Source organism: Cupressus sempervirens, chromosome 4, assembly GCF_028749045.1.
Source record: "Cupressus sempervirens isolate cs-2001-9-10 chromosome 4, ASM2874904v1, whole genome shotgun sequence".
Classification (NCBI taxonomy): domain Eukaryota; kingdom Viridiplantae; phylum Streptophyta; class Pinopsida; order Cupressales; family Cupressaceae; genus Cupressus; species Cupressus sempervirens.
Genome location: NC_143121.1, coordinates 625,194,270 through 625,209,957, shown reverse-complemented (window position 1 = coordinate 625,209,957; position 15,688 = coordinate 625,194,270). Strand labels below are relative to the sequence as shown.

General features: G+C 37.8%; 1 protein-coding gene across 1 annotated transcript in view; it reads left to right on the top strand.

The window, feature by feature from the left end:
• Positions 1-15,688, top strand: part of ERCC1 (nucleotide repair protein) — a 99,026-nt gene that overhangs the window by 43,107 nt on the left and 40,231 nt on the right. The window contains exon 3 of the mRNA XM_089826197.1: positions 12,967-13,070. Within this exon, the coding sequence (XP_089682323.1) occupies positions 12,967-13,070 (104 nt within the window). The remainder of the gene's footprint in view (positions 1-12,966; positions 13,071-15,688) is intronic.

Here is a 15,688-nt window from a genome sequence, read left to right as displayed (position 1 = left end):
AAGGGTTTGAATTTTATGTCCTGATAAGTTTTCAGTTAATGTTTTGAATTCTTTAAATCTCTTTAGGATTTCTTCTAATTCTTTGCATTTTAAGAAGTAAATCCATGTTTTCCTAGAGAAGTCATCTATGAACAAAATATAATACTAGAATCCTCCAAGAGAAGGAACAGACATGGGTCTACATAGATTTGAATGAATTAATTCCAAAACATTATTTGTTTTGCTAGTGCTATCATGAAATGGACGTTTCGTGTTCTTATCCAGAGCGCATCATTTGCATATGCTTGATATTTAGTTTAAGTAACCCAGTAACCATCTTTTCTATAGTTGATAAGGTTTTGAAATTTAGAGGCCCTAATCTTTTGTGCTATATTTCATTTATGTCTGTAGCTTCATGAATTAAGGCTTGAATAGGTCGACTAGATTTTGTATTCAATTCATACAAATATCCTTTTCTTTGACCAATCAACTTCACTTTCTTGATTGAGGAGTTCTTTGCCCAAGTTATTACTTTGCCGTCCACGAATGCAACATTATGCCCATCATCTTCAAGTGCTGTAATTGAGTTTAGATTTATTTTAATTCCTGGTACGTAGAGTAAACCTTTGAGAAGAGAATTTCCTGATTTTAGTTTCAAGGTGTAGTTTCCAATTCCTTCAATGGAATATGCTGAATTATTACCAGTGGTAACTACGCCATCAACCTTTTCTGATATAGAGTCTAGTGCTTCTTTGTATCCTGTTATATAAGACCCACTATCAATTACCCATGCTTTACTTGAGATTTCATTTGATAGTGATGAATACAATACACGATTCTCAGTATCATAGGTATCTTCTTCCCTAGTAACATTTGTACAGTTTGTTGCTTGTTTAGCATTCTCAGGACAATTAGGTCTGTAGTGTCCAAACTTTTCACATCTGAAACATTTTATCTTGGATAGATCTTTCTTGGGTTTCCCATTCTTTTGATTTCCCTTTTTCTTCTTGAAATGCTTCTTCTTGCCCTAATAGGAGTTTTTTATTAAGGACATGCAATTCATTTTCTGTTTTCAGTTTCCCTCCTTTCTTTAATTTTCTGGATTCTTCTTGAAGACAATCCCCCTTAAGTCTGTTGAAGTCAGGGAGTTTATATCTGGCACTCATTCCTTGTGCAAAAGTTTCCTACAAATTTGGCTGTCCATCTATAGCCATCAGTGTTAATTCTGTGTCACTAATAATGGTTCCTATACTTGATAGTTCATCTCTAATGCCGACAACCCTTAGGAAGTAAGAATTCATTGATTCTCCTTTCTTTATCTGTATGTGATTTAGTTGCCTTTTCAGTGCAAGAACTTTAGTTGCATTGTTGACTTCATATGCATTTAGTATTGCATTCATCATATCAAATGGTGTTTGATGTTTTGTAAGCATGGGTACAATATCATTTTTTACTCCATCTAATATGATTTGAATGGCTTTCCTATTTCCTTTGCTTTAGATAGATTTATAGGGGGGTTCAATTGGAGGTTGTTTGGATGCTTTATCAACAAATTGTTTTACATCATTCTCTTCAAGAATCATCATGATTCTGAATTTTCAGTCATCAAAGCGTTCTTTCCCATCAGACCTATCCTTAGGTCTGATTGTGTATGCCATTGAAGATAGGAGATAGTTGCTAGATATATATAAAGTCTGATTATTGAATTTTGCAGAGCCTAGGTTTTACTACTAGAGCTCTGATACCATATAAAGTTTCTACAAATTCTGTACCTTTTTATAAGACTTGTAATCTATCTTGATTGTTGAAAATGAACTTCTTAATAAACTAAATTATGAAGGAGTTGCTTTCTTTTATCTTGAACTGTGGTGGTAAACAGATTTGTCCTTTCTTGCTTCTTAGGAATATGACTCTTAGTGCCCAAATCATGAACAATATCTGGTTACAACAATTGAAAAGCCGTTCTCTGATTACTGGCTTTTCTCTGAATTGGTAGGTATAGCTCCCTTATGGAATGATATGCAATGAATTATGTTTTGATCCTAAAACTAACATAGGGTATGCTCTTAACCCGAGAGTAGAAGAGGCAGACCGAATTAAGCCTAAATAGAACTTAATCCAGGCAAGGAGAGCTTTCTAGTCTATGAACCAAATGGTAGAACTCACACATCCTATGAATTCATACACTCAACACTTAACTAATCTACAACAACTATTAACAGAGATATAAATGAAATAATGAAATTTTTTTAATGAGTCCTTCGGATATTCCACAGCACATCCTATTGGGTTTATTCACAACCTCGAAACAAAGGAATGAAACATACTTTCCTTCCTACTGTAACTTAGTTTAAGAGAAAGAATCAGCTAATTAACAATTATCAACTAACTGGAACAGAAAATAATTGACATAAAATACCCTTTAATTGACTCTGCAACATCAAGTATCCTACACCAAAAATTTGCCAACCCTCCATTAATCATTCAACTTCATACATATAGAGTTTGAGAGATGACCGTTCCAATAGGAATTTTAATCGGTTCATCTTCTGAGGATGACAAATGGCAAGATGCTAGTTTGTCGTATTACAAAATTTACAAAATTTGCAAAGTTTACAACAGAAAATGAAAGGGGGCGTCAACTGAATCACTTGGACTTCTTTCCTTTTTCAGTTTTTGCCCTATATGCTTTAGCAACAACTATGATTGGAATCAATTCTTCGTGATTAGGCACATGTACATTAGTGAATCTTAAGAGCCACTTCGAATGCTCTCGAGCCAGCTCCTTCACTGCATTTAGCTGACTTGTCAATTCTTCAGCAGCCACGTGTACGCATCCACCAAGCGTCTGTAGCTCTGCCACTCTGTTTTGGCTGCTTGAAGCCATTCCCGACAGGTTACTCAAGTACATGGAGAAGTTGTTCTTCATTACCTCCACTTCAATAAGAGCTTTCCCTTGATCAGTGTGTAATCCTTTCATCAGTTCAAATGCCCTGTCTTGAGTTCTCTTCACTTTATCTCCTGTTTCCTTGAGTCCTTCTTCAGCTTCTTGAATCATCTCCAGCTTGAATTGCATACCTTGAAGCCATTCAAACAGAGACTCAGTTCCTTTCTTCAAAATTTTCGCTTCAACCGCCTCCTTTGCCTTCATCTGGATGATCATTTTCAGGAGGGAAACTCACTCATCACATCTTGCCTTCTCTGCAGCCAAAGTGTTGCGATTAGATATGATATTATCCTTCTCAGTTTCCAACCGAAGGATAACATTTCCAATTTGATCGATCAGAGCAACTCCATCTGCATTGAGTTTCTCAATCCATTCTTTTTCGACCTGGCCAAAATGCCTATCTTTCTGAAGCTATGAGATGAAAGCTTGCATTTCTTCTGTTGTAGGGTTCTCAGTAGCAGGCACACCAGTAATGGTTGCCAATGGAACAACTAATTGCCTGATAAATCTTTTCAATTCTTCTATCTTGGCCTTCATCTTGATTTTTGACAATTTGAGGCTCTCCAATTGTTCTTCTATCACCTCATTACTTGATCTCCATAGGCCCACCTTTGTATCATGTCTGGCCTCTCCAAGATGAATTGAATGCAGAGTGAAATCATTAGGCGTCATGTCTTCAATTCTCCCTGCTTTGTTTGGCTTTGCTATCTCCATGGTTAAGTGTCCTGTTTCTGGATCTTGCCCAAGTATTGATAAAGTCTTCTGCTTCTTAGCTTTCACTATTGCAGACCCAGAGCGAACTACTTGAGACACAATATCTTTTGCAGGGATACTCTCCTCTTTTCTCTTTCTCTTCCTTTCTAAGGTGTCTTCTAGCCAGGACTCTGTACTAATCACTTTAGAAGCAGCCCCAAGTGACTCTATACTGAACATTTTCTTCTTCACCGGAGTCACTGCCACTGTAGTTGCAAAAAAAGGATTCTTTGGATCTTGAAAAAGAAGCCTAGATGAACTTGGGGCTTTCTCTTCTTCTTGAGTTTCCTTCGCAGCTTCATCAGATTCAGTGGACTCGCTGCTACTACTCTTTTCATCTCCAATCTCTACTATCTAAATGGGGGAACCAGTTGAGTTCAAAAGAGGAACACTTGGAGATGGAATAGGGCTATGATGAGGAGATGGAATTGGAGTAACGTGAGGAGATGGAGTTGGAGTGGCATGAGGCGGTGGGATTAGAGCAGTAGCACCATCCTTCGACTCTTCCATCCCTTTCTCTTCAGTTTCGGCTTGAGCTCCAATAACTGGTAGAGAACCGCCTTGGCAAGTTGGAGTTATTGAAATGTTCTTCTCTAAGGGTTGATCACCTCCTCCTACAGATTGAGCTGGTCCTTGAGTAGCTGTGGTTGTAACACTAGGTGTGGCACTTTGAGAAGAAGTGGGAGTAGCAGTAGCTGGAGAAGCTTGAGTAGTCTTGCTCTTACTCCGGCTCTTTTTTGTCGTCCACTCGATCCATTTTCTGGTTCTCTTGACGATCCAGGCCATCATAACATCAAAGTCTTCTTCTATATCAACATATGGCTCAGAATTGATTGGAGTATTTCTCAATTTTGTCAAATATGTATTACTATACATATTTTGCCCATCATCTTCTAAACCTTCCACATCCAAGTCAATGCCATATGTCTTTATTTGATCCATTGTGAATTTGGCAAAAGCACGGTCTCGGCTCTCCAGCTCATCTCTGCAATCTGCCTAGTAATCTTCTATGGTAGTTACGTGCTTGATTACGCTTCCAATTTGAAGCACATCTCTGGCATATTAGGGTCAAACATGGGCCTTACCACTTCATATTCTTCAAGTCTATATTTGTTCTCGAATGCCTTGAGCATGTTCTTAGCATTGGATCGAGACTCACAACTGTAGGCCCCAACTTTCATGGGGAATTCATACCCCTTCTTCCTCAAACTGGCACTCAACACGTTCACCTAAATTGCTTGCCTCACGATCTCAATGAGTACAATCATGTCGTTTGGGTATCTAGGCAGCTTCAGAGGAAATCCATCAAACGCTGCAAGACACAAAAAAGAAAAAGATGAGAATTGAATGAAATAATTGCCAAATTGACTAATGACCGCCATTGCTTTTGGACTGAATCTCCGCTCCGGACATCCTTGGAGTTCCCTGCATATTCTCATTGTGAATGCATCATTTACCCAGATATACTCCGCATAACGATTTTGCAACTGCAGGCATGGATAAAATTTATAGCTTTTCACATCATCAGGAAAATTCTCTATTCTGGGGAGTCCCGACCACAATTGTAGGGAAGCCAACATATATATCAAGAAAGAAGACATATAAAATGAATTGTAGAACTTAGCTGCACTGAGAGCCCTCGATAGATGTTCACTAACCTCATACGCCCAATCAACATACTGTGTATTTGAGCAAATAATTTGCACCAAAAAGAAGTATTGTTCTACAAAATTAAGGGCTTCTACCTCACCTTTAAGTCGATGCAAGAGGACCAGAATGTCCACAATCTCAGGCTTGAGATCAGTGCCGAAAAGGGTTTTAGGGACCTTACTCTTAGCTCCCCTTGGCTTTTGGAACCAAGAACTCATGATCTCTTTTCGCCACACCATCTGCTTCAGAGAGAATTCAGACGTAGCTCCTCCAATTGTTAATTCAAAAAACTCCTCTCGTTCTGGAATCTGCAGGCAGTTCACTACCACTTGCCTATCAATTGAGATTAGCATTGTTTGATCTGGTATTAAGATTTGCTTTGTATCCGGATTGTAATGATTGATGCATTCAATAATCAACTTTGGAGCTTGTACTGCTACTTGAAATCCGGCTGCCTCTACTAATCCACTTCCTCGAAGTTTCTCCATTATGGGTTGAATTGGCTCCGTCCTTAGTCTCCTTTGGAAGTCTTGCATGTGAAAGAAACGGAGTGAAGTGTCTGTAATATTCTGCCATGTTGACTTAACTCCACCCAGCCCATCAAAACCAGCAAATCTTGTCTGATATTGAGGTGAATTGAAACTCAACAATTGTGAAAAGTGCCAAGAGTAAACCCTGTAACTCTAAAAGTTTTTGAGAGCGCTATTCAATACAAGGGCATAACAGTTTAATAGAGAAAGCGGTAATTTGAAAATCTGTTATGCTTATCTTTATATAAGAACCCTTAATCTGCCCATTGAATTTCATGCTCCGCGCCACACGAGCGAATTTAAGGATAAATCCGTTGGATTAGTAAATGCGAGGGTTCTAACAGATTTTCCCTTGTCTTTTCACTATTTCCGCTGGTCCAACGGTAACTTTCCTTTATTACAGGGTTATTTTCCGTTTTAACCTAGTTTCGGAAAAATAAGAACGGAGTACTCCTTGGGAAGAAATCCGCCTGACTGGATCTTGTTTAAAATACCTTCACAAACTCAACTGATTTGCTTCAATTATGTTTCCCAAAACATCCCATGATCAATTTACACAATTACTATGCATGCAGGAACGATTTTCCATTACATGCTGAAAATTGTTCTCGAGGGTAGAAAGCCCGCGGAGGAGAAAGCAATTTCCACTTTTTCGCTTTTGCCCTTGTTTTACCTTCTCTGCCCTAACCACTTTACTTTAAGCCTTCGGAAAATATAAAAGCGGCTTTGCGAGTGAAAAATGGGACCCACTGACTAACTTTGCCTTTTCACAAATGCCTTTTCGAAAAACTGACTTCTTGGTTCGAAACCCGCCGAGGAGAAGCTGTTTTTGAGCTTTCCGCTGATCTTTTTTTTATCATCTTAGTGAGTTTTGAATGATTCTCGCAGTGAAAACATGGCAATACTTGAATGATCTATCCATAACATAATTCGCCTCTCTTTATTTAAGCTCACAAACCGCATTTGTAAATCTCGGCGGAGTTTCACCTTCGGGGTGCGAAAACCCGCCAAGGAGAAGACGAAACTAGATTTTCCGCCAGTTCAACTTTTTTTATGTTCGGAACAAAATGAGCTGCAAGTAAGTTCATCTGAAGTAACATAATTCAAGAATCTCCATCGAGCAAGGTCCTAAACTACCCAAAAGACTCATGATAATAAAGAAAACCCACCCAACTATACAATGTGGGAGAAGGGAAAAGATGAAAACCCGATGGAGATACTTATCACTTGAGGAAGAAAGGACCAACTGACTCGACCAGACTAAACACAATACAAGTTAATTCCCACTTTGCAAAATTGGTACATGGTGAAGAGTGGGGCAACAAACTGAAAGTTGTTTTATCTCTGCAATAGATCGATTGGATATTGTTGCTTGAGCGAGCAGACTTAATGTATTTGTGTGTCCTCAAAACTACAACAATAACCTCCCTAAATATCATGAATAAAGGGCATGTCCCTCGAAGGGACATGTCCCTTCCTAAGTTGACACAAATACCCTCTCCCCGAAATCGGCGATTTGCTAAAATGGTTGACACTTAATCAGCAACTAACACAATTGTTAAGTTAGCATAAAATATCAATCGATCTTTAGAAGTCGCCACCTATCACAAGAGGTGTATAGGAATATATTCAATGCTATTCATATGATATTTAAGATGGAGAAGATTAAGTGTAGTCTGCACACTCAGACCTGTAGATTATCATTGTTACAAACTTAACAAATGGTAGCCCACTTGTCATGCATCCAGAAGCAAGAAACCTAAAACCTAAAACCTATCTAATCGCTCTGCAATGGCCTCATCTCTACTCCTATTATTCCAAGTATAAATCCCATTATTTGCTTGCCATCAAATAAGTATCAAGAAATTGATGTTATCTCTAAGCTAGTTAGAAGAAAAATCCAGCCTGGTTGACCCACCCCTTTTCTCATCAAGACTAGTAACCACATCAAAGTCAACCCGTCATAATCCAACGAAGAAAAGGCTCCAAAGATCTCACATAATTGATGTGAGCTCAGAGATGAGACTTACCCAAAAGATTAGTAGGAGCATAAATATTAGGGAAGATGTACCTTTCTTTATTCTCAAAATAGGATGCAACCATAGATATAGAAGATTTACTAGAAGTCCCCACACAGGGGAGACTTTACTTGGATTCTAGAATCAAGCCACACCACTTGAATTACCCTAAGCACTCACCCTTTGCCAACAACCAAAGGGCCAAACATGAGAAGCACAAATATCCAAACCTTCTATAGAGAGCTTAGTTTCTAGAATAAAAACTATATCTAGAGATTGAGAATCAATTAATCTTTGAACACCCTTTTGTTTAGGGATGTTGTTCAATCTCCTTACATTCCATGAAACAACAATCGTTTGTGAGATTGAGAGAAGTGGGTATCAATGGGCTTTACTGACCCTGACTCAACGAAAGTTTCTCCAATGAGCTTGACCTTCTCTTGATTTGTCTTCTGTCTACTCTGGGTGGGCTTCTCAATGCACCCTATTTAAAGGGGTTTCTGCTGTAGTCCTAGGACTGGAGGAGCCTAGGAGATCTTTGTTGAATCCAAGGCAACCATAGAAGAAGAGGGCACAAGTGCCGCCACTAAAGTACCAACCGAAGTTTGAATCTTATTAAGATCTCCTTTGTCCTTGGTCTGAGAGATCAAACCCATATATGTCTGCCCCATCTGAGGATCTCTTGAAGAAGTATCTTGACTCTCTAGCTTTGGGTCTCCACCTGAATGTCACCCTAAGCCTAAGTTCTAGTGATAAGATCTCTTGGAGTTCTCTCCTCTTCGGTCGGCCCATCCAAACATCAAACCTATTTAAAGTAATATCATTCTGTTTATCTATCCAAGTTCTTTTCTTTTCTTTCACCTTATTCCGGGGCTTTTTATGAATAATTTTTTTCTTTTTTGCAAGGCCTTCCCACCAAAAGGGCTTTCACCTTATTCTCCTTCCCAATAATTTGAGGAGGATTGGGTACCCCTATTTGAGAAGATTTATTTCTGGGACATCTATGCTGTAAATGGCCATATTCATAACAAATTTTGCACCTAAATGGCAGGGTTTCATAATCCAATTGCTGAATCCAAGAGGATGTTCCCACACAGATTTCCATAGGATCTGCTGAAGGACCACTCAAATCAACCTCAACACAGATGCGTGCATAAGAAATTATCTTTCGGTCTTGAGTTTGCATGGCTGAACCCACCGATTTACCATGGAGCAGAGATATTGAGTGAAGAATATCCTTTTGCCAAAATTCCAGAGGAAGCTTTGGCAAGCAAACCCACACAGGAATTCGGGAAAGAATCTCCTCAATAGAATTGAAGCCCATATGCCAGGGTTTGTTAAAAATCCCTACTTGGCTAAAGAAGTAAGGAGTAGGACGACCCTCAAGAGCCCTATTCCTGCCTGTCATGTTGGACAAAATAACCACAAAGTAGTTATTGGCAGCCATAAGAATATCCATGTCTCCCTCCGGATTCCAAAACTGATAGGCCCAAGATTCTAACACGGGCAAAGAAAGTTGAAGCTGTAAGAATTTACATATAAGAGCATGAGTACTCCAGTATTCAACCTCATCCGGGACCTGCATGGGCTGAATAACGAGAACCAGGTGCTCCTGGGATTTTTCCAAGCAACCATTAATTTTTTTCATTCTGCAGACAAAACCCCAACATTAGACTAGGACTTAAACAATTGGCTCCCTACTATTTGCACGCACCATAGTTGATTGATCGGTCATCACAAAGTCTCTAGAATTAATTTGCGAAAAGGATCGCCCTCCCCACTCCTTAAATCAGCAACCAAAAGTGAAAAGGAGAGAAAGGAGGGATGGCAGTGCCGCACTCCCCCACACCACCCCGACACCTCATTCAAGATGGGTGGCACACCACCAGTGTCCGCAGCCAAAGATGCCCACAGGTCTGTTATTGCCGTCATAACCCCACTGCAACCAGCCAGCCAATACCCAATCCTTGCATGCAACGCCTGCACCTGTTCAAAAAACACTAACACCCACCCCCAAACAGCTGATAACTTTTCCACCCAAACGAAGCAAAGTCACTGAGAAAGGCCACGAGCGAGGTCATGCAGGCCCTAGCTCGACATGCTCACTGTCTCAGAGCCATCCTCTCAGCTTTCCGACCTGAAAAATATATCGATGTTGCTCAGAAGGAAGCCAATTTTTTGTTTGTTTAAATTACAAATACAAAATTGTAAATATAAGCATCAGATTAATAGATTATAAATGTTCGGGAAAAAAGCTGTTTGAAAAGATCTTGCTTCTTACAGGTTTTTTTTTCGTTGGTAAACTATTGACATGTGATAATGTGGGTTGTCCCTGGGATGCCAAACAAATTTCAATAGTTTTTGGATATGAGGAAAAAACAGGAAAAATGGGGATAGCTTCTCAACTATTCCTTGACTACCTGGGACAGCAGGTGCTTTGTCCCTGTGGAACACTTGGCTTCTGTGAATCATTTTATTCCAACACTAATAAATATATTCAGCTTGTTGTGGAAGTTGCTGCATGCCTGTAATGTGACTCGAGTTGCAAGGAAGGAGAATGAGAAGGCTTTTAATGGCAAGACAAAACAAACAACAGTACTTGGAATTAGAGGAGAAAGTTCAGGCTTTCTAGTATGAATATGGATAGAACCCCATGTCAATCATCTGTGTTCAAAGAGTTCTAAAAGCCTTCATTGCTTGAAAATGGGCTAAAAGGAAGAGGTACTTAGGTTTCGTAGTGATTTCTTGTAATTTTTAAGGCTAAATTTGACAGCCCCTTTCAGAGAATATCTTGAGTTGAGGCATTATCCTATTCCATTGCTTCCTAAATGGCCATAAAGTTTAAGAATATATATTCCTCTAATGAACCATGTTTATTTGATGCCACTTTTGAGAAAGCATTTGGTTTTTATTGCCATATTTTTGACATGGATTTTGCAGGCAATATCAAGAAAGGTAATTCGGCTCCAATTAGTGTGCACTTCAGAACCCTTTTCTTAGGCAAAACACGATACTATCTCTATTATGGATTCATATGTCATTTCTTAGGGCTTCATTGTATGCCATCAGGATAGGGTCAATAAACTCCTATGTTGCTTTAAATAATTTGTAGGTTAACATCATAAGTGATCAATACTAGGGGTCCTCTATCAGTCATATTATGCAAAGCCTTTTTAAGCTCATCAAGAGCTATGAAGCTCACAAGCTTCTTTGTTTTCATTCTAGATGTTGACAGGATCTGCTTGGAGGCATTGTGCCATAGTCTTTTCAGGTTGAGCATTGTGGTTTAATTTATAAAGACTGGCTTATAGTGCTCAACAAATCCGTCTATGTTATCACTAGTCTTGGGGAATCAACTTTTATTTCTATTAAGGCAGTGACTTCTCAGGTTATTCTTGCCTGAGGGTTTGGAAGAAAAGTGTAGCTCTTCTCAAGCTTCTTTGAGTAAACATCCTCAATATTTGTCCCTTGTGCTTTCTTGTCGTTATAAATCACAGGGCACCATTTGCATTTTTAGTTTTCTTTGCAAAGTAAATCCAAAGCAATTATTCTTTTAAGTGTTTCCTACCATAAACTATTGTTTATTGACATGCCAGTTTCTTAGCTCTTAGGTTCTGCATTGCTTTCTAAATACGGGCCCTTATGAAATCAATATTCTTGGTAATGGCTTCTTCCTATCACATTATCTATTCTTATTTTCCAAAGGGAAAGTAACTAAATAACAGATAACTCCAGTAGTACATATTAAATTGCCTTTCTTAAGATAAAACCAAATAACCTTTAATCTAGCTCTCTGTTGTATGGAAGTATTTCCACACCAGGAGATTGTGATTTGATTGGTGTTACAACTTTGTCTGGTCAGTACAGGTTACAACTTCATTAACTTTTGCTGCATGCTCTGATGACCATACTGATTTGAATAAATTGACTTTCTGTACCGTGGTGGTGATCACGTTCGTTTTTCTAGTTAGAAGCTTGCCTGTTCAATTCAAACATGAAACATTTATCAGATATATTATAACATATAACAGATTCTCTGTAAGATCCGACGTTTCTCATCATTTATGGTTGTCTGAGCTCTACTGTGGAGGAAAATCAAAATATGGTCAATTTTATCCCCTTTTATATTACGAGATATGCTTTTCCTCCTGAAAAATGGTAATGTGAATGAGGTTAATTTCAATGGTAAGAAAATGGAAATTTTATGTGGTATCATTACCTTGCTTCACATCAAATTCAAACTGAGAATTATCACAGTACTCAACACAGAAATGCAGTAACCTATAGTCTTTTTTACTGTTATCAACTTCATTCTCTTGTTCTTTTTCTTTTATTATTAGTTGATTTCTTTTATACACATTATTCTCAGAATTCTTGATAGTTCTAACAGCTCTTTTCTCTCTTCTTACATCATGAATTCTGTTTCTGATTCCTTAATGCGCCTGGGAAATTTTGAGCCAGGAGTTGCCAATTTTCCCCATAGATTTTTGTGGCATTGTATACCTGGCTAGAAATTGAACTGTCCTGTTACTCGGCATTTCTTGAGTATATGTGTTTCTTTAGTGTAGTAATCAAGTCACCATACGTGTGAGGTATTTGATACAACTGCTCAGAAAAACTATCATTGTCAAGGCTTATCAATTACTGTATGCTACATGCTGACCTAGAATACCTGTTGGCATCAGGTTTTACCATTGTAGACATGCAGGAATGTAAATATTTCCGACCCTTTTTGTTGATCAGGGGAGTGGATTACTTTTATGAAAGATGAAGAATACACTAAATTTGATCCAATGGGGTAGCTATATACATCACTCTTAGAAAGAAATATTTTACAAGGAAATGAGAGGTTTCGTTTCATCTTTATTTGACCTTCAATTGTCTAGTGCCTCGACTTATACCATCCATCACCTGATACACACCAATTTTGGATTCTTTTGGACAGATAGGAACTTAAATGTTATCTGTTTAGTTAATATATGAAACTAATATTTCCAAAAGTTTGAAATATTAAGCATTTGGGTGTAGAGTGAGATCACCTCCTTTGACTTATGCTAATTTTGATTAACTCACTCGTTTTTGGGTGCAGCAAGGCAATCCAATTCTTAAGCATATTAGGAATGTTCGGTGGACATTTGCAGATATAATACCAGATTATATACTTGGTCAAAATGCATGTGCTCTGTACCTCAGGTTTTGTTTCTTTCTTTCTTTTGGTTTCAACCTCCTATGTTCTTCATAGATGGGTTATGCATTCAGTTTTTCTAATGATTTTAGAATAAATTTTACTTTTGGGAAAATGCTTATTTGAATGTTCTTTTCCACTTCGCCTCTTAAAATGTGTGTTAGACAGTGAGTATTTGACATTTTCAGGGATCACCATAATAACCTAAGATGCCATCTCTTGGTGGCTTATTGCTTCTACTATATATTTTTTTGTCTAACTTTTTGGTTTAGTCATTCAGAATTTGTCGCTATTTCATTTTTTAAGAAATTAATTTGGACAATAACATCGTTATCTTTTTATATTACATTTTCTCTCTTAAAATGATTATATAGTTGAGTTTTAACAATTTGTTTGCTGCATCGGATTGTGGATTTTATGTCTAATAGTGTCATTGAATGTTACATAAGTTTATGTACGTATCTGGCATCATTTTTCTTGAGGGTTTGATTTCATTGTAGAGTTTAGATTTACACTATTTTGCAGATTCTTTGTTACTTATCTTCTAAGTTGGAGATGCGATAATGGCTCCTTTTACTTTTATTATTTTTGGTTGTACTTTTCAAGTATCAGTGATGTATGCCAGTTATTTTTCAACATTGATATTTCTTTCTAAAAGGCTTATTGTATTTTTGCTAATTTTAAGCCCTTCTGTTTGTGACACTTGAAGGAATTAAGTGGGATTTATCTCCTCTGTTGCTGGTTTGGGTTCATGTTCTTTTCCCCCATATTTAGTACGGCTGGGCTCAAACATACAAACAATGTACAAAATATTAGAAACATATAAAATTATTATAAAGATAAGTTAAATAGCTAAATAAACTCAAATACATTAACAATAAATTTAATATACAGACATACCAATATAAATTAGTAAAATACCTTTGTTTAATGTAATTATCCACTAATCCCTTTATTGGATTTTGAGGTATTGGTGCCCACTCTTGAGACTGATTTTTGGAAAATATTTTGTGTGGCCTTGACAATCCATGAGATCAGCCATGATTGTGCTTGATCACGATCTTGTTGACGTAATGGGACTATATGCACATCCCCTACTCCCTGCCCTTCTTTTGTGTGAGTATTGCAAGCATTGTGGAAGGCTTCTACGTTATCAGATGAGGCTTTATAACAACTCCACAAATTTCTATTCAAGAATACACTCATAAAATGCTATGTTTGGTAAATTGGAACTTGGACTCAGAATTTTGTTGGGGGTGCCATTGAATTTATAGGGGGAGAGAGCTGGTCTGTTTGATGACTGGAAGTTCTTCAAAAGTATGAAAAGCTGGAGGGCTTTGTACTATCCTTCAAGCAGAGCCAACTATAGCTGTGGTCAAAACTCTAGTAGCTGGAGTAAAGGTAGATCAAGACCCAGTGCCATAAGCAAGCACCCTACTATTTTAAGGGGCCTGGACAGGAGTATTGCCTTCAGCTATTCATAGTTCTCCAGAATAGAGTTGAAGGGAGAAATGACCTAAAGGGGACATTTACCTCCTCACTGTAGTCTCTCTCTTATTTGTATTTCTATACAGACTATAAGAGCTGTTTGCCTTGATCTTTTCCTTTGTCTCCGGGGATGTTCTTGCAAGAAAAGAAGAATGGTACGTTAGGCATGCTACCAACTATTGTGCAAGACTCAATCTTATGACAATAGCTCCACAGAAGTTTTGATGTATGATTCATTAGTCATCTAATGTTCATGCTAGATAAAGTGAGGCTATTGGAGCAAGATATCTTGTATGATTAGAACTACGAGTATCCTTCTATAACAAGAGGGAGTCTGGCACATCCGTCAGAGGTAAACTTGGAAGTCAAGAGGTTGATGCATGAACTTGGAACTTCAGAAGGGAGCCACTTTAGCATGAATGTCTGATGTAAACAAACTTGGGGATAAACCCATACTTCAATATATTCACTCATGTTACTATGAATCAAAGTATACTTTTGTAACGGAAGGAGCAGAAAGAGGATATGCTTCAGTTGATTTAGATTTAGAGGGAGTAGACCATGTTGAGATGGATTTTTTAGTGATTAGTCAACTCTATAAGTCAAAGGACCATGATTTATAAGATGAAGTTCCATCCTTGTGCCAAAGTGAAGTTTATACTTTATTGAAGACAAGCTTGGAGTTATTGAGTGGAACCATTATTGAGAGGGAGACTCAACATTAGTGATTACTTGAGAGTACTTTCTATGAGTTTTTCTTGGTGAGAGAGAAGTTTGATGTGAAAGCCTTTGTTCTCTAAAAATGCTCATGGTGAATGTCATGTGAATTACTACATGACTTTGTGGAAACATCATGAAGGTGACAATCTTTCATTGATGTTTCTTTGTGCTTACTATTGTAAGGTGACAATCTTACAATAGTCTAACCTTCTGTCATGATGGATATTATATGGTCGATATCTAAGTAGATTATATATTGTGAATTAATACTGAAAGATAGATATCGTCACATATATATCTACAAGTTATATTGTATAGAATCTAAATTTATCATGAGGGATTAATATTTGTGACCAAACCATGATTGTAATGTCCCTATGGTAAGTATCACAACCTTGATACGTGTGCACATACCTTA